This window comes from Peromyscus eremicus, chromosome 8b, assembly GCF_949786415.1.
Source record: "Peromyscus eremicus chromosome 8b, PerEre_H2_v1, whole genome shotgun sequence".
NCBI classification, from domain to species: domain Eukaryota; kingdom Metazoa; phylum Chordata; class Mammalia; order Rodentia; family Cricetidae; genus Peromyscus; species Peromyscus eremicus.
The window spans coordinates 57,640,953-57,660,373 of NC_081424.1; the positions used below are offsets into that span (position 1 = coordinate 57,640,953).

At 36.2% G+C, this 19,421-nt stretch overlaps 1 protein-coding gene across 5 annotated transcripts in view; it reads left to right on the top strand.

Moving 5' to 3' along the window:
- The window catches only part of Qki (QKI, KH domain containing RNA binding), a 122,096-nt gene that overhangs the window by 80,943 nt on the left and 21,732 nt on the right, over nt 1-19,421 (top strand). For all 5 annotated transcript variants that reach the window (XR_009381047.1, XM_059272853.1, XM_059272852.1 and 2 more), the window contains exon 4: nt 983-1,126. Coding sequence is in view for 4 of the 5 variants with exons in the window: in XM_059272853.1 (XP_059128836.1) it covers nt 983-1,126 (144 nt within the window). In the remaining variant the exon portion in view is untranslated. The remainder of the gene's footprint in view (nt 1-982; nt 1,127-19,421) is intronic.

Sequence of the window (19,421 nt, forward strand, 5' to 3'; positions counted from 1 at the left end):
ATTTGTCTGTGAAACATAACTTGATACAATGCAAGAGTAGACTTTATACTTCATTTTTATTTTAGTATTTGAAAACTTAGTTTGTGTGTGCAATAAAATACTAGATCTAACTCCCTTTACTTCCCCAGGATACCTATACACACATTAGTCTCCAAACTTCATGTCCATCTTTTTTATTTTTATTTTTTAAAACCCACTAAGTCCGTTTTGTGCTACCTCTTTGTGCATGGTGCCCACTGGAGCATGGGCAATAGCAGTAGCCACTTCCCGGAAGAAGAACGTTGCTCCCTTGACTAGTAGATCTCAACTGTATATTCACTTTTAAAAGTTAAGGCCAATGGATATATAGTTAAAACAATTCCTACAGTCATTTGCCGTGGTTTATTGTTGCCATAATTACTACTTGACATACAGCAAATAGTACTTTAACATTTTGGGACCTATTTTTCAAAATACTTCTTCTAGTATTAACTAGAACCAGTATTATTTAAAGCTGTAGTAATGGGTGGAAACATCACTAAATTGGAGAATAAATTTGATTCATCTCCTAAATTGGCAGCTTGTTTACTGTGATATTGATAAGTGACTTGTTCAACCTTGATAACTTTGTTTCCTTATAAGTAAAATAGAGAAGTGACATGCTTGTCCAAGTTATTCATTATAGTCTAGAAATGGCATTGCGTGTTTCCTAGAGTAGCAACACTGCCACTCCTGATTGTCTTGGACACCAGCCTCACTGGATACATAGTAGGTATAGCATGAATATTTAATGAGTTCTTATTTGACTGACTAGTCCCATTGCTAGACTTTGGTTTAGGGTTGGAAAATAATTGAAAAGCTTTGTAATGCATTGTAGTAGAATAATAGATTGTACTACAAAACATGGCTTTAAGCAGCTAGCAATAGGTTCATGTTACAGAATGCATATTCTGTCTTTGGAAAAAAGTATCAGTGACATTGTGTTTTGTAAAATATTTTTTAGGAGGAGCAAAACAGAGGCAAGCCCAATTGGGAGCATCTAAATGAAGATTTACATGTACTAATCACTGTGGAAGATGCTCAGAACAGAGCAGAGATCAAGCTGAAGAGAGCAGTTGAAGAAGTGAAGAAGTTACTGGTACCTGCAGTAAGTAATTTTCATCATTTGGATTCTTATTTGTTTATTTATTTTTATTTTTATTTTGGTTTTTCGAGACGGGGTTTTTCTGTGTAGTTTTGATGCCTGTCCTGGATATCGCTCTGTAGACCAGCCTGGCCTCGAACTCACAAAGATCCGCCTGGCTCTGCCTCTGGAGTGCAGGGATTAAAAGCGGGCGTCACCACCTCCTGGCTCTTTTTTTTTTTTTTAAAACATTGCCCTTTTCAGATTGATTTGAAATTGTTGGGTTAATAAAGAATGGGTTGTTACGTGTTTGTGATTTTATTTAACCACAAAATATAAAAACAATGGATGGCTCATGAAATATATAATGTAAAAGACAGGATTGCTCAAATTCTTAACCAGGAATCCCTGCTTATTTTTGTTAAGGAAGTGTGGTAGAGAAGCAAACCTAATTAAGCTACTTCTTAAAAGTCACAGACTTAAATTGCTCTGTTACAGAAGAAGAATTTAGACTTAGCAGTCAGTAGGGCGCTAAAAGTATTTTGTTTTTTGTTGGGTTTGTTTGTTTCTTTTTCTTAAAAGGTTGGGTAAGCTGGACTTGTTGGCACATGCTTATAGTCACAGCACTCAAAAGACGGGAACAGTCATATTTCTTGAGTTCCAGATGTACCTAGTTTACGTAGTGAGCTCCAGGACAGGCAAGGCTGTGTAAGAGACCCTGTTTTTTATTTTTATTTATTTTTTTTAAAACTAAAACTAAAACCACACAAAAAAAAGTAAGTAATAGTAAGTTAGAGATCTAACTGTTACTGTAATGGGAAAGAAGACTTAGTGGGAACTCTGTTATTTGAATTGCCTATATGCTAGGTTCTCTTCCTGGCTCCTCTCCCCCCATTCCTCCACCCCCACCCCCAGTAGAAAAGTTAATGTTGCCTAGTAAAACTCTGTTAAAGCAGAGTTTTGCTGATTTCATAGGCAGCATTCCAAATGTTTTTCACACTTTGCTAATCTAAGCTAACAAGTACATCTGGGAATCTTTAGAGAAGACATTAAGAATAAATCTGAGACTGGCGTCTCCTGAGAAATTGTCCAATTGTCTCTGTTCTTATATCACCTCTTTTTATTCTTCTCTTCCCATCTTCTCCCTCAGCTCCTCTTCACTTTTTTATATTGCTACACACTGTTTCTTTTTGATAGGAAATGAAAAGAAAATGATATGAAGTGGTTCTCTCCCACCACTGTAGAACCAGGGGATCAAACTCAAGTAAGGCACATGGGCCATCAAACAATTGTACAAATGATCTCCTCTCTCCTCCTCCTCCTCCCCACCACCACCACCACCACCACTACCACCACCGGGTTTTTCTTTGTAACAGCCTGGCTGTCTTGGAACTTGATTTGTAGAACAGGCTGGTCCTTGGATTTACAGAGCTTAATTTATTAAGCTCTCTCTCTCATAATTAATAACATGAAAATATCCAATTGGCTGCTCTTAGAGAAGCTATGAAAATTGATAATGTGTTGTTAATGGAGCCATTTTGTTGCTTACATAAATGAGTTTGGGATCTGTTCTTTATATCCCAGTAATTTGTTCTTCTGTGTCCTGACAGTGCACCTTTAATTCCTTGCAAGGAAAGAATTTCGTATGAATTGTGTTGATAGGCAGATTGTTTATAAATGCAAGTCTTTGCACACTGTTAAATCATTTTCTTCTTTTCCTTAGTAATTGTGTGGTTTTGAAAAGCAGTGAAAGGGGACTTTTTGAATATTCTGTTACTAGTTTCATAAACAGAAAAATATTGGAATGCTAGGTATTCAACAATGCAGAGCTCTCATTACCCTGAGCACATGTTTACTAATGTAGCAAAAAGAAAATTGTTTAATAGTTTACACTCCTGTTTACACATTAGATTTTTCTAGCCATTCTTTCTGTAATTTACTTTTATTTTAAAAGATACTATCTTGAAAAAGAGCACTGGTTTAGAAGCTTATTAATGAGTTTGAGAAAATGTTGGTCTCTCTGTTTCTTTACTTTCGGGTAACAACAGTAACAAAACACTAATGGTAAGACCTTGGAGCACCAGCTCTTTCATTTGTGGAATTAATTGTCCTTGGTGGTGCTGGTGCACTCCTTTAATCCCAAGGGAGGCAGAGGCACGCCTCTGAGTTTGAGACCACCCTGGTCTACAAAGTGAGTTCCAGGACAGCCACAGCTATTACACAGAGAAACCCTGAAAAACCAAAAGAAAATAAATCATTGATACAATTGTTTGTTGCTCTGTGAGCCTTACTTGAGTTTGCTCCCAGGTTCTACAGTGGTAGGAGAGAACCAGTTTCTGAACATTGTCCTCTGACTTTCTCTTGAGAGCTGTGGCATGATGTGCATGCCCACACTCTCTCATTCCCCACACAAAGAATTAATTAGTTAATAAAAATGATTTGTGTCTAGAATATGAAAAGGTGGTAGCAAATAAATGAAAAACTTTTAAGAAAGTGCATATTACGTACGTATTTTATGAGAAAATAACCAGTTTTGGTAGCTCTCTCTTCTAATAAAGGCTTTTTGGATTATAACTGTTACTAATAAATAGGAAACTGATTTTAAATTGTACTACCTGGTTTTACACTAAAGAAATGAAACTTTAGAATTACAAACTATAGGATAAAACACTTTTTTTTTTTTTTTTTTGGAGCTGAGGATCGAACCCAGGGCCTTGTGCTTGCTAGGTAAGCGCTCTACCACTGAGCTAAATCCCCATGAATTAATTTAATACTGCATAATAATTTCATTTTCTGGTATATTTCTACTTATGTCTTTAATTCAATGTAGACATTACATTAAATAATTTATTTTAATTAAACTGAAACTTTAATGTATATTTTTGATGCCTGTACCAAGGTAATCAGACTTTAAAGAAAACAGATTAACTATTTGAAATTTTCTCCATAATTGGCCAGTTCTATGATACTTACCCTTGTGTAAGCTTAGCCAAGAGGAAAATAGTCTTTTATGCAAAGCGATAGTTACACTAGCATGAAATAAAATGAACTATCCATTTGTAGTTTTGGAAAGTCATCACACACACACAGAAAGATGAAGGTATAATGTTGGATTGCTATGTCATGAAGCACCTCATACATTTTGCTGAATTTCATCTACTTGGAGTGTCATGCGACTGAGAATTGCACATCACAGGTCCTTTCTTTATACTGACTCTGGGTGTCTCTTACATGGGGGTACCTAGTCATTGTAGTAACCTGTCTTTAAAATCAGATGCTTTTCATGTTCTGGAAGGGAGGAGATGGTGAAAAAAAGAAAGGAAAGGCAGTGGTGGCGCATGCCTTTAATCCCAGCACTCGGGAGACAGAGGTGGGTGGATCTCTGTTGAGGCCAGCCTGGTCTACAGAGCGAGTTCCAGGACAGGCACCAAAACTACACAGAGAAACCCTGTCTCGAAAAAAGAAAAAGAAATTAAAAAAAAGGGGGGGGGGCGCTTGTTCTTGGTACCCACTAGCCATTATTTGGCTTTTTGGAGGCAGAGTCTCCTGTAGTTCAGGTTGTCCTTATCCACCTACCTCCACCTCCCAGCTGCTAGGATTACATATGCCAGTATGCCCTTCTCATTTCTTTGATTTTCAATTAACTGTTGCTTGTTGAGAAATATTATCTAGCAATTGATAATAATTTATTCTTCCTCCTCCCAGTTAGCAGATAGGAAAGTTTTGCATTATAAGGCCTGAGTTCCTATAGTTTATCTTCTGATCTATTGACTACTATTTCTGCTTGGGGGAAAAAAATCACCTAACAATTGCATTTGTTCTTGTTATTGATGAATAATAATCACACATATTTGTGATATAAAGGTGATATAAACACTTGTCACTTCAATTTTTTTCAGGCTTCTTTTGTGTTGAAAATAGATTTGCGTACAATATATTCTGGTGTAGTTTCCCCTCCATTAACTCCTTCCAGATCCTCCCTATTTCCCCACTCACCTAAATCCATATCCTTTCTTTCTCTTATTAGAAAACAAACAGGCATCTTTTAAAAATGAGGTAAAAACAAACTAGAGTCGGATAAATTAAACAGAGAAAAAAAAGAGCCAGTGAAAAAGCATAAGAAACACGCACAGGCACAAAGACACATACATTTACACAAATAGAAATCCCATAAAAACACAAAATTAGAAATCATAATATACAAACAAAAGATCTATAAAGTAAAAAATACCCAGACAAAGCATTGTGAGAAAAAGGGGTGGGAGACACTCCAAAAATTCATTAGGTTCATTTTGTGTTTCCCATCTGCTGCTGGGCATGCAGTCTTTTTTTAAGTGTGGATTTTGTATACCTGGTGAGACCACATTGGAGAGTTTTTCCTTTACAAGTGGTTAATTACAAGTGGTCAGTTGGAGATAGCTTCTGAGTTGGGGATGGGGTTTTGTGCCTACTTCTCTCAGCACTTGCTTAGACCTGTTCAGGCCCTCCCTGTGCATGCTGCCACAGTCTCTGACTTCATATGTATCAGTCCTGTTTTGTCTAGAAGGCCTTGTTTCCTTGATGTCTTCCATTTCCACTGGCTGTTAGAATATTTCTGCTTCCTCTTTTACAGAGTTACCTGGGCCCAGAAGGGAAGGATTTGATGGAGACCTCTTGTTTAGAGTTGAGTGTCCTAAAGGGGCTTGCTCTCTGCACGTTGTCCAGTTTTGTGTCGCAGTATTTGTTCCCTTCCACTGTAGGAGGGAGCTTCTTTGATGCTGGCTGAGCAAGACACTGATTTAGATGTATAGCTGAATGCCATTAGGAGTCATTTTATGGTTGCATTCTTTTAGCAGAACAGTAAGTAGTATTGGGATTTCCCCTAGGTCCATGGCCCATCTAGTCTCAGGTTCTTGGCCATCTGAGGATGGCCTTAGATCTCATGGAGTGGGCCTTAATTTCAGTCAGATAGTGGTGGGTTACTTCCAAAACCTTTGTGCCACTATTGTACCAGTGTATCTTGTAGGCCACCATTGTAGATCTAATGGTATGTAGCTGGGTTGGTGTTTACCTTTCTCCTCTGGTAAGAGCAGAGTCCTTCCATTACTATGAACAATAGGGGTGAAGGCTCTAGGTAAGTAACAGCTTAACTAACCTCTTCATGTTGAATGAGTTATATTAGGTATTATCTCCAGCATTAGGGCCTTACAATAAATAGGGCACAAACAATGAATAGCCTTGGCAATATCTTGGTTGTTTGGAGGTTTTCATAGGGCTCCTTTGGCCAAGAACTCAATTAGATGTAATTCATTCTGGAGACTGGATATTTCATTTGATGGTAGATGTCTAGTTGGGGCTATCTGTCCCCCGTTATTTGGTGATTCTATTTTGATTTCTTTCAAATATGTATACCTTTTATGAAGTATCTGCTGTAGTAGGTTTCCATACAATCCCTCAAATGACCCTTAGTTTTAGCTATCTCTCCCCATATTTCTTCCCTTGTCCCCATGCCTCCCCGTCTTCATATCACTTCAAATATTTTTCAGTTGGTTTGTGGTAGAAGTCTTCTAGCTGTTTAGAAACACTCAAATTGTTATGACCTATAGTCACTCTTCTGTGTTACAAAGCACTAGTTCATTGCTCTTAATCTAACTGTAACTGTGTACCTCTTAAATAATCTGTCTCCTCCTTTACTCTTCTGTCTCTGTATTCACTATTCCATTTCCTGGATCTGTGAGACCAGCTGTTTGTATGAGATATGGCTAACATCTTTAGTTTCTATTAACTACATTTGTTGAAAACAAAACTTAGAAATTTAACTAAAATTAGTCAAATTACTTCTACCCACACTTGAATACTGATGTTAATATTACCTGTTTATTTTTTAAGTGCATATTATAGACGCTAGAATAATCATTCTAGTGTGATTATATCACTAACAGTTCTATGTCATTAAAGATTCATTAATGGTGTTATTCATGGTTTCTCCTGGTGAAATGCTTTAAATTCCATCATATATATGGCTATATTATTAATCATTCTTTATTAAGCATTTAAGATTTTTTCCCTCAATTTATTTTCTAAAAAGATTTGTTTATTATGTATACAATGTTCTGCCTGCATATATGCCTGCATGCCAGAAAACAGCACCAGATCTCATTATAGATGGTTGTGAACCACCATGTGGTTGCTTGGAATTGAACTCAGGACTTCTGGAAGAGCAGTGCTCTTAACCTCTGAGCCGTCTCTCCATCCCTTTTTCTCAATTTCTTGCTTATTAGCAGTATTGCATATAATATTTTTGTAAGGAAATATTAGGCTACCTTTCTGAATATATATATATATATATATATATATATATATATATATATATATATATATTGGTTTTTCGAGACAGGGTTTCTCTGTGTAGTTTTGCGCCTTCTCCTGGAACTCGCTTTGTAGACCAGGCTGGCCTTGAACTCACAGAGATCCGCCTGGCTCTGCCTCCCGAGTGCTGGGATTAAAGGCGTGCGCCACCACCGCCCGGCGCTGTCTGAATATTTTAAAATGTTTCCAGAAATAAAATTACCATGATTAAATGTGTGCTTTTTTATACATAGATTTATAAGGACACTACATTAAATGTTCACTTTGCTAGTGTATATCTGTACATTATGACTTGATAATCTCACTTGACAAACCTTGCTCTGAGGAGCTGAGAATGTGGCCTAATGCTTGCCAAGTATGTGTGGGGAATCCTGGATTCAATTCCCCTTAGAAATAAAAAGACATTCAGGAATGTTACCATTTATTGAGACATTTCATAATAATTTGCAACATTTTATTTAAAATTACATTAATTGCTGGATTGAGGATTTAGGAAATGAGAGTTTCAAATGTGCTCATCTGAATAGCTCATGATAATTTGGCCTTTTCAATATCTTTTATACACTTTATCCTGTGATCTACTTGAGTATCAAACTTTTCCTTAATAGGCTCTATATGACCATTTGTGTGTGCTAATATGTTTTTAGTTTATGATTCCATGTTTGATTTTTATAATTTTAATCAAATTGACATTTTTAAAAGTTTCAGGTGAGTCCACTAGTTTATTTTCTTATGTTTTATATGATAGAGAAGCAAAAAAAGAAGAGACTAGGACTAGGGTCGTGTCATTTCCTCCTAAGACTTTCAAGTAGGCCCCACCTCTTAAAGGTTCCCCCATTTGTAACAGTGCCGTACATTATTACATTTGAGATCCACATTGTGCAAGTCAGTAGTAAGTCTTACTTCATTTCTACTTCAAAATGTAAAGACAGCTGGCTTTTCATGAAGTCAAGGATTTTAGTTTAAATACATGTACCTTTGTATGATACAGAATCCACATTGTTTGAGAAATAACTTCTGAATTTGAAATCCCACTGTTGTGGCTCTTTAACCCTGTTTCTTCACTGATAGCAGAACACTAATCCCCCCCCCCCCACCTCCACATACACGTAATAACGAGGAATAAATGAGCTGGCACATGGAGAATACGGAGACTGCTGCCTAGCATATCTTGTTCTGTAAGTTTGTGCTGTGTCTTCTCGACATTGGCAGTTATTTCCTCCATGTTCTTAGTGTGCTTACCTTGTTTCACACATTTCCCTTGTCCTACTTCCACCCACAGTTGTCTTAGAAACCCCTAATTAGCTCATGTGCCCATTTCTAGCCTTGAGGCCCCTCAAATCTTTGTTTACATTGCAGTCTTTCCTCTGTCTCTCTCTCTCTCTCTCTCTCTCTCTCTCTCTCTCTCTCTCTCTGTGTGTGTGTGTGTGTGTGTGTGTGTGTGTGTAACTTTTTAGTGTTGCGATCATTTGCTTGCTTGGTTTTTCTGCTGAGGAAAGAGCCCAGAATTCCATAGTACACTTTTCAGCCTTTGGTTATCCCTAAGGTGCGTATTCATTGTACAGCATACCCACAGAGTAAGCCATTGCTTTATTTATTTAAATTTCTTGGATTTTCAGTCCTTTCACCTATGAGCATTTTATGCAGCACAGTTTACTGCTTGCTGTAGGCTAGGTGAAGTCATAGGAGAGAAAGCATAGGGTGCCTGCCATCTTAAAGCTTACCTTTGGAATTTGATTACTAACAATGAACAAAAGTTTCAGTCATGTTGTATTGTAATAAAGTGGTGCTAAGAAAATCAAGGCAATATAAAAGGGATAGATAGAGAACCATGGATTAGGGAAACACTGTTTTATTTAATGATTACAAAATGATTCTTGAAAAGGTGACATTTGAGAAATACCTAATTGAAATGTGTGGTACTTCCATTTGCATATCTTAGGAGGTTTCTCGGTTACAGAGAACAACAGAAAGTGCAGTGGTCCTGTGACATGTTTGGAAAATATTATGGTGCCAAGCAGAGTTGGGTGAGCAAGCTGGAGAGATGTGGCAGGTAATTGAGAAAGTAGGTTAAGGCAGGTTGTCTTTATTCTGAGATAGGCCTTTTGAAGGAATTGAGGGCAGGGATGGCATGATTTGATACCTGTTCAAAGGATTCTCCTGGCTGCTAGGCTTGTGGACTTTGAGGGCGATGGTAAAAGCTCAGGTGCCAGTTAGACAGCATTCAAGTTCAAGTGCTTATTCAGAGTAAGTCATAGCTAGAGACACAAAAGTTGTTTGGACTATAGTCAAAGGTGGTGGAGGTAGTTGACGGGGGTGGGGTGGATTTTGAAGCTGAAGTTGACAGGAATTTTGATTAGACTTCAATGTGGTCTGATGGTAGATGAAGACTTTTATCCTATTTAGAAGAGCAAATCTGGAAGAGAGTTTGGAAATGTGGAAATTAAGGAACCATGCGAGCTACACATGGCTAATACCAAATGGAAATTAGATAAGAATGCAGAGCCATCGTGTCACAAGTGTTTAGAGCTAGAGGACTGGAGATGCATATATATCATCATGAAATTAGATATAGGTTGCAGGGGAAAGACCGCAGCCTGCACTTGGGATCTTTACCTTGGTCTAGCTGTTAGGAAGAGATTGATTCCTGAGGTGTGGTACAACTGGGAGTAGTAAATCGTGGGAGTAGAACCAACTAGGATCCTTCCTGAGGAGTGCACAGTGCTTTCTTTTACACAGTTGTGCACTCATAGCAATCCAATGGATTGACTCTTGGATTTAGCTAGGCATTTGTTTATTTTTTTACTAATTTAATGTTAGGGGGGTTAAAAGCTTGATTGTCCTATAACCTCAGGAAGGAATAGAACATTTAGTTAATTTGTGTATATACAAAGATAAATCTCTTGAAGAATTACTAGGTCAAAGGATACTTTTACTTTTAAAAGTACAGTTTATATTTTAATAAACTTCATTGATACTACAATGCCTCCTTAGTTATCGTCTGGGAAATCTGTACTAGTTTGCAGTCATGGCAGTATTACATAAAAATGCCTGTTTGACAATCTCAAGCCTGGGTATTATCCCAGGTTTTAAATCCACTGCCAAGTTCTTTAAAAATAAATAAATAAGTAAATAAATAAGAGTAATTTTGCTTTGTTTTGTTTTTTAGCCCTGCTTGGCCTGAAGCTTGCACTCTGAAGTGCTGGTGTTACAGGCTAATGCAACAACTTTTATTTATCTATTCTAATCTTTTGAAGTGATAACATACACTACAGCCTCTGGTTTCATCTTGTTGGGGGGTATGTTATTTTGCTTATGATATCATTTAAAGATTAAATTACAGCTAAAGCCCAAAATTGTCTTGTTTCTGTTTGAATTTGGCGTCAATCTTTTCTAGAAAGATAAAAGGACTACTCTGTGGCCGTTTTGTGGAGAGAGCTAAATCTAGGGTGTGTGGTATGAGTCATGGAACATTGTCAATATTGCTTGATCGGAGCTTTATAATTAAGTGGAATTAAAGTATTGTCTATGTGTTTTTATGTCTGCTGGTGTTTTGAAGGCTCAAGTCTGACCAACGTTGTATCCTCACTTCTTGTGATGCAGTTATAACTTACCTAATTTTGAAATTTTAAATGTAATATTTAGTAAGTCAGTTTAGATGTCTTTGATTCAATTTTTTTAATTAAAAAATTATGTGTGCATGTAGGTCAAGTGTTCATCTGTTTGAATGGGGACTCAGGTGGTGGAGGTCAAAGACAACCTTAGATGTTGGTCTCCACCTTTTAACCTTGTTTGAGATAGGCTCTGTTTGTGCTGAGTATGCTAGGCTTCTTGGAGTGTGTCTAAGGATTCTTTTGTCTCTGCCTCCCCATTGGAGCACCAGGAATACAGGCATGCACTGTCGTACCCAGTTTTATGTGGATTTGGGGGTAGAAACTTGGGTCCTCATCCTTGCTCAGCAAATACTTTACTACCTTCTCGAGCAATACCCAAACCCCACATTTGGGTTTCTGTTGTTTTTTTGGTTTTTCGAGACAGGGTTTCTCTGTGTAGCTTTGCTCCTTTCCCCGAACTCACTCTGTAGCCCAGGCTGGCCTGGAACTCACAGAGATCCTGGCTCTGCCTCCCGAGTGCTGGGCTTAAAGGCTTGTGCCACCACCGCCCAACTCTTGTTGTTTTTTATATAAACTTCTGTTTTTATTTTGTTTTGTTTGGAGACAGGGTTTTACTACGTAGCTCTGGCTGATATGAAACAAACTGTGAAGACCAGGCTGTCTCCAGAGGCTCAGAGATCCCTTTGCCTCTGCCTCCAGAGTGCTGGGATTGAAGGTATATACACTACCATGCTGTGCTTAAATTTGGGTTTTAAAACAACCTTATGAAGTAGATTTCATCCCCTTTTCCAATAAGCATACAATGGACAAATATACCAGTCACCCCAGATAATAGTTCAGTATGCAAATCTAACTGCATAATTAATAAAGGTTTTGTAATGGTCATACATTATTCATTAGAATCAGATATTTAGAAGACTTGTTTTCCAGAAAAATGTTTTTATTTCAGATGTTCCTTTTGATAATCACTTTAATCCTTTTGATGTCTATTTTATTAATAGACTATGCAGTAAGTAGGAATAAGTAGCTTTTTTCATGATATATAATTTTTTTTTATCATACATGTCTATATTCATTGTCTTCAAGTATCTACTACAAATACACTCATCTTTAGGGACCTTTAGCAGAAACTGTTGATAGGTCTGCCTGCCTCCTTTCTTTGGGGGTTGAGGAGGCTAGCTCAGGATTCTCCTGCTTTGGTGTACCATCCTACCTTCTGGTATTAAGGCCTGAAACCATCATACTAGACTTCCAAAATATTTCTGGAATACATGTATTCCTTCTGATTGAAACAGTATCCTTGCTTCTCATTTTCACTTCTTTCAAGTCATTCTCCCAAGTAAGTTAGTGAAGATGATACATTTTTAAAATGTACTGTTGTTGGTTGTTTTTGCTCATAACCTCCTTTGGCTCTTTTGGGGGACCTGCCATCCAACTCCCAAATAAATCACACGTGGAAGCTTATTCTTAATTATAAATGCCTGGCCTTAGCTTGGCTTGTTTCTAGCCAGCTTTTCTTAACCTTAAATTATCCTGTCTATCCTTTGCCTCTGGGCTTTTGTCTTTCTCTATTTCTGTATCCCTTTCTTTACTTCTTACTTCATAGCTGACTGTGTTGGCTGGGTGGCTGGCCCCTGATGTCCTCCTCTCCTTGTTTTCTTGCTCCTTCTTTTCCTCCCAGATTTCTCCTATTTATTCTTTCTGCCTGCCAGCCCCACCTATCCTTTCTCCTGCCTCCCTATTGGTCATTTTAGCTCTTTATTAGACTATCAGGTGTTTTAGATAGGCACAGTAACACCTTCACAGGGTCAAATAAATGCAGCATAAAAGAATGCAACACATCTTTACATCATTAAAACAGATATTTCACAGTATAAACAAATGTAACATCTTAATATTCTACTACAATATACATCAAAGAACGTCTTTCATTTTTTTGCCATCTTACTCAAATGAAACTCAAACTGTACCGAGTGTACAGTTCCTCTGAAATTGGAAGAGGAAGTGAAGTGTTTGGTTTTAAAGTCTTTGCTGTGTAGTACAAGAAGAGTCTCGATATTCAAATAAATACTATTAGGATTTGGGGGTAGGTTCATGTAACTTCCCTAATTTATCTTATAAGTGGGAGGAGGATTTTTGCCCTCTCAAAGCCTAGCCTTGTGCACATTGACAGGAAGGTACTCAATTACTGAGTTATCTCCATAACTGAGGAACAGTTTCAAAGCATGCACTAGGAGGATGTCATAGAAGATCTTACTGTATGAGGATGCCTCAAACAGAGCTTAGATAGAAAGGAACAGTGCCTGTGCTAGAGTTTGATACAGTGATAGCCTTATTTTAAGTGCATTAATAAGAACATTAGTATCATTTTGGAGTTATTAGGATTTGTGGTGTCTGGATTTTGTAACTAATTTTTTTTACACAAATTAATTGAACAAACTAGTTTTCTTGATTTTTTTTTTTTAAATAGAACTTTAAAATAGTTATAACTTTTGCAAAATGTTGAAGGCACAGTATTTTGTATTTGCTGGCTAGTAGGCTCTGGGCAAAATGATACTTCATTATGATTTTGATTTTCTACAAATTGTTTATTATATTTATTCATAACTACATCACACAAATTTCATAAAGTCCTTATAAATTATTCAGTAATTACAAATGGTGTTTAAATGTCACTGATTACATATGTGTATATACACGTGTATGTATGTAAACTTTGAATAGAGAAGACTTTATTGAATTATGTTCTTAAAATTAGATAACTTGGTCCCCTTTAAAAAGAAATTGTTATGTTACCAAATTTATTTTGGGTCAAAAATTTCTTAAGATCTTAGCACAGCACTCCTCTGTTTACAGTCTTGTCTTAGCTACAGAGCTGCGAGCTGTGTGTGATTCACTTTCATTGTAGGACCTTTTCAATTATTTTGCATATTTAATCTCCCACAAAGCTTGTGTATTAATTGACTTATCTCATCATTGGAGAAGAGGGAACCTCAGTTGAGGAATCGCCTTCATCACATTAGCTGTGGGCTTGTCATGGAGGTATTTTCCTATTGTAATTGTTGCAGACCATTGGTAGCACTAGACATGTACCTAGCAAGCCAGTACAGCATTCTTCCATCATCAGTGTCTCAGTTCTGCCTGGTGTCCCTGCATTGGCTTCCCCTGCTGATGGACTGTGACCTATAAGCCAAGTTAACTCTTTTCCGCCTCAAGTTTGTTTCGATCAATGTTTTATCACAGTGACAGGAACCAAATTAGGACATTTTTCCAATTCTGTATCAAGTGTAATAGATTACCTAACTAAAACAGGTGATTTTGTGTGTTTTTATTTAAGTCAACCCAGCTTCTTGTCTTTTACTGACTTTCTCAAAATTTATTATATTTTAGATTTGAGTCATGTCAGACTAGTGCTTTTTTCTATTTGTAATGAGCTGTTTTGATACCCAGAATTTCTCTTGTTTTTCTGATATCTTCCTAGTAGTTAAATTTTTTATCATGAACTTGTTCATTTGTAATTCCTTTTTATCTTTGTAAGTATGGAGGATCTGTAGTAATTCTCTTTTTCATCATGATGTCAATAATTTGTGATTTTATTTTTCTCGTTAAGTTCATTAATCTTTTAAATTCCAAGTTTGACGTTTGTTAATTTTTTTCTTTCTGTTTTATTGATATCTGATTTTCTTCTGCATAATAGAGGCATTTTAAAGGTAAAAGACAGTGATCAAAGACTTCTCTTTTATGGATATAAATTTTATCTGTATAAACTGTGTAACTATTTTATCTGTATAACTATACTGTATCCCACAAGTATGGTTATGCTATATATTATTATTCAGTTTAAAGTATTTTCTAATTTTTTTTTGTACTTTTTAGAACTTTTCTTTGTTTCTCATTGCTTCTTTTTAGTCTTACTCTTGGTGAATATATTCTGTGTGTTTTTGTCTTTTTAAATCTGCCTATAACACTTTTTGTATTCTTTACGTATTTATTTTGTTAGGTGGATCTAGGACTTGGATTCTATGTCTCAAACATAGGTTAGTCAGGACTCTACCACTGAACTGCAATCCCAGCCCTGGTTATAACTTCTTTATAATCTAGTAATATGCTCTGTTTAGTGTACATCTCATATTGACTTAAACATACTTGTCTATGAATGTATATTCTGCAGCAGTTGGGTCTATGGTTTGTACGTCTCCTTTAGATAAAAGTGTTGGGAATGTCTCAGTCATCTCATTCATTGTAAAGATCTCCGTGGCACTGAAAGGCAGATGAACTCGGTGCACACACTGTGTCTCTAATTCTCAAAACCTCTATGAACAGGGTTTGCTGTTTTGTTTGCATGGGAGCAGCTTTTCTCCTGTTGTATAGTCTTGACCTCTACCCCCTCCCACCCCAAACACCAGTTACTTCCTGCATCAGTGTTCTGATTCACATGCCTTAACAAATCTTTGAGTGGCATTGTGAAAGTAATTATTTTAGCTGTGTGGAAATGTGAGATATGTGTCCTTCCTTACTCCTTCTGTTTTTATGTGTTAAAAGGATTGGTTACCTCAGCTGTAGCATCTGGGAAGCCAGTTGTAGATTCAGTTCCTGATAATGGGAAACACTATAAATAAAATGAATTGATTCTCTTCCTGATCCACAAAATGAAAATGCCCTAATGAAACCCATTACACAGTGTGCTAACTCTAATTTATAAAAAGGAAAAAGGAACAACAGTAAACATTTTCACACGTATCATAATTTCAGAAAAGATTAAAAAGTAGAGCAGATGAAGAAAACAAGGTATTGTTGCTGATGTGAGACTCAGAAAGGAGATAAAGGATGTGTGCCTTCATATCATGATCTCATTGTACTTTACCATCTTTCTGTATGAGATGCCAGCACTAAACTGGAGCATTGACCTGTACGGTGCTAACTTCTGACTAGAGAGATTAATGATTTCAGACAGCAGAAATTTACACTCATGATTTTAGCAGACTCTGACATTCCAGATGTCATTACTATCAGACAGTTCATAAAGTGTTTATCTGCTGGCTGTATGGCTTCATGGTACTCCTCCTGTTTTCATGTTTACTCAGTGGTTCTTTGAACTTAAATATGAATGAGTTTTTAATATACAGTTTTTTTTAGAAACGTTAACGTATATGGGGATCTGAATTAATGTGAATTAAATAATTGGCTTTAATACATTACAACAAATTCCAGCTAAGAAATTTGAAATTTAAAGCTGTGCTGATTAGTCAAGGAATATTGTGAAATTTGAAAATATTTATCACAACAAAATCATTTTAATTTGCTTTTTAGAAATACCATTTATCACTGTCACTGAAATTGAGAAAAAATAGGAGAAAAGAATGTTTTACAGTATATATTTTTAAAGTTTGCTTTTCATGTTTCTCAGGCGTTCGCCTTTTCTTAGTGGCCTATGAATTTGATTCATAATGAATTGTTTTAATTATAGCCTGGAAATAAGTTTAAAGAGGTAATGAATGATAGTAAGAGGTATCTTGACTCTGAAATAGTTTCCTCTTAAAACCTTCTTAAGCTGAATTGTTAATGAACTGGCTGGCACTCTTAACATTTAACTTCTTGACCAAGTACTATAATAACTGAAATGTATGGCATTTTGGCTTTATTTGTTTTACTGAGAAAAGGGTAGAAATTAAAAGATGTAGAAGACATCTAACCAAAATGCATGTGGTCCCTGATGGAGCCACAGCGAGAGCTTACAAAGAGTGTTCCTCTGCTGTGTTCTCACTGCCGTTTTCGTCTGAATGGGACTCCAAGTGCAGTAATTAGTCTCTTCAGAGTGTCAGAGCAGAATTACCATTGTGATGGCTTAGCCACAGGATGAAAGGAGTGGATGGGGGTCTGCCTGTCTGCCAAACTAAATGAGTTGCCATGGGAATTTTCAAAATGTGGGAGGCGTTTACTTGAAGCAATTTGATGGGTTTGAATAAACTCATAAATTACAGGTTTGGAAAAAAAGAAGCCAGTCTTTCTCCTATAGGCAGGGTTTTTGTAGAGGCCAATGGCCTCATAAATCCTTAATGAGAACGAATTGATTTCTGCTCCCATGAGGGTCACAGTTTATTAGGGCTTGTGCCCCTCACCACCCCCAAACAAATGGATGATAAGCACATTTAAGGAAAAACAGTTTGATCCAAATCTCTAGAAAAGAATGTGACAGCTCTCATCATACATTTTCCTCCTGTATTAGCACTGCAGAGTATTGTGTGAAGAATACTTTGTTTTTATAAACAATAACGTGATATTTTAATTTCATACAGTATGTATAATAAATAATGTATTTTTACACCTACCAGACCCAAAGGGTGGAATTAAAAAAAAAAAAACAGTTTTGGAATCAAATGTGGTTTTCAAACTGTGTTAAATTGTGTTACTCAGATTTCATGTACATGCCCTTAGAACAAACTTCACCTTTCCTCTGTGTCTCCAAAGAATTATATTTTAGTATAACTTGGAGTAAGAAAATGACTCCCTCCCTAAATGCCCAAAGTGGCACATCACTTATCCTCAAGACACTAGTCATAATAATTAGTTCCTATGCTGGCATTTTCATCTGTCTTTCAGGAAAACACTCAAAGCTGGAATATTGAAAAGTTTTGAGACTGTATAATTGATTTATAAGATAGATAAAGTATTTTAGGAAGGCTGTTAACATTTTTTAAGTCACTAGGCTGCTGTTTCATAAGGAAAATAATAATTTGACTGAAAATATTGCTGGATTTTTCAAAATTATTACCAAAGAGATGCAGTTATATTTGGAAAATAAATTACCAAACAAACAAATAAATAAATGGCAAAGTAAAATATTTTTAAAGTAAAATAATTTTTTTTTATTCATTAGTCTTTAGTGTGTGGTGTTCAGTTACACATCAGCATCATCTGAGTAGCATATTGTACTCTTAATACTTTATTTGAACCATTGGTGAAACTTAACTTAATGGCAGATAAGATCCTAAAGGCCCACATTAGTGTCAAGTGAAAGCCATAGAAGCCCTCACTGTCTCTGGAGTTCCTGAGATTCTAGCTGACAGAAGGCTGCTTGTGCTGTTTGAGGAAACATGACAAGACAGAAAAGAACCTACAGAAATTGAACTGTACTGGCTGGTTTTCTTGAGGTTTATTTTTTGACTGCTAAAATAAAATTTAATCTAGTTTTGTAGCAGTTCTCTTTTTATACCACTTCTGTTTTAGTTGTATTCTACATTAGGGAAAGAACATTTGTTCCAACTAGGTGATTTTTACTTCTGATTAGCAATTCATACAAAGGGGTGAGAAGTGTGATATACTTCCTATTTATTTATTCTAAGACTTTAATCAGAGTTAATACACAATTCTTTTAAAGTCATCAGCGGTTAACAATCCGGTTACTGTCCTGGCTGTAATGCTGACAGGTTCTTAATAAGGGGAGCAGCTTTCCTCACACTTGAGTTGTATCCTGAGGAAGCATTGTGGTGTTGAAATGTCTTGTTTATGATATTCTGAACAGCTTTCTCAAAGAGCCTGGATAAATGGCCTCTTTGCCATTCCTGTAAGGATTCATTGAAGAACACCTCATCTCAATACATGTTGAGATTGACAAACAGTTTAGATAGCTTATAACTCCAGATTGGAGCTGCTAACAAATAGAAGATAATGACATTGGCTCTAGGAAAATAGGGTGGTGTATTTATTCCTTAAGAAAAATTTTTGTGGGTTATATACAATGCCTTATTTTCAACCATGTATTCTGTGCATCCCTCAGAATTTGCATGTTAAACTTACTATATAGAACTTCATACTTGGTTGAAATTGTTACCTAAGTAATATTTATATCCCATATTTAAATAAGTACCTCATTGGCCAGGTCAATACATTTTAGTTCTTTTACACTTCCCTATTAAGTATATGATATCCATACTATTTTTTAAATATTTAAAATGTATTTAATAGAAAAAACATAGATGAATAATTTCTCAGTATATCTCCTTTAGTTCAATTGTTTTCATACATCCCTTTAATTTGTTTGCATGCTCTTCTGATGGTTGGTAAGTAGCCTCATGTTCTTTGTTTATAGGCGAAGTATTTGTGGACCGTACACTATTTTAACACACTTGATACTGAACTGACAAAAGTAGGAAAATCAGGTGTCTGTCAGAGTTCTGTACTTTTTAATGCTTGCATAACTTTTCATAACATCTCAAATGTTTAGTGATACATTTTATCAAGATCATTCATAGTAAATGTAGCATTTTAATATATTAATATTCAAATAAGCATTATAATTTGAATTGTTCAGATCAGCTTATTTAGTAGCTCATATTTCAACATTATTTTCTAATGTA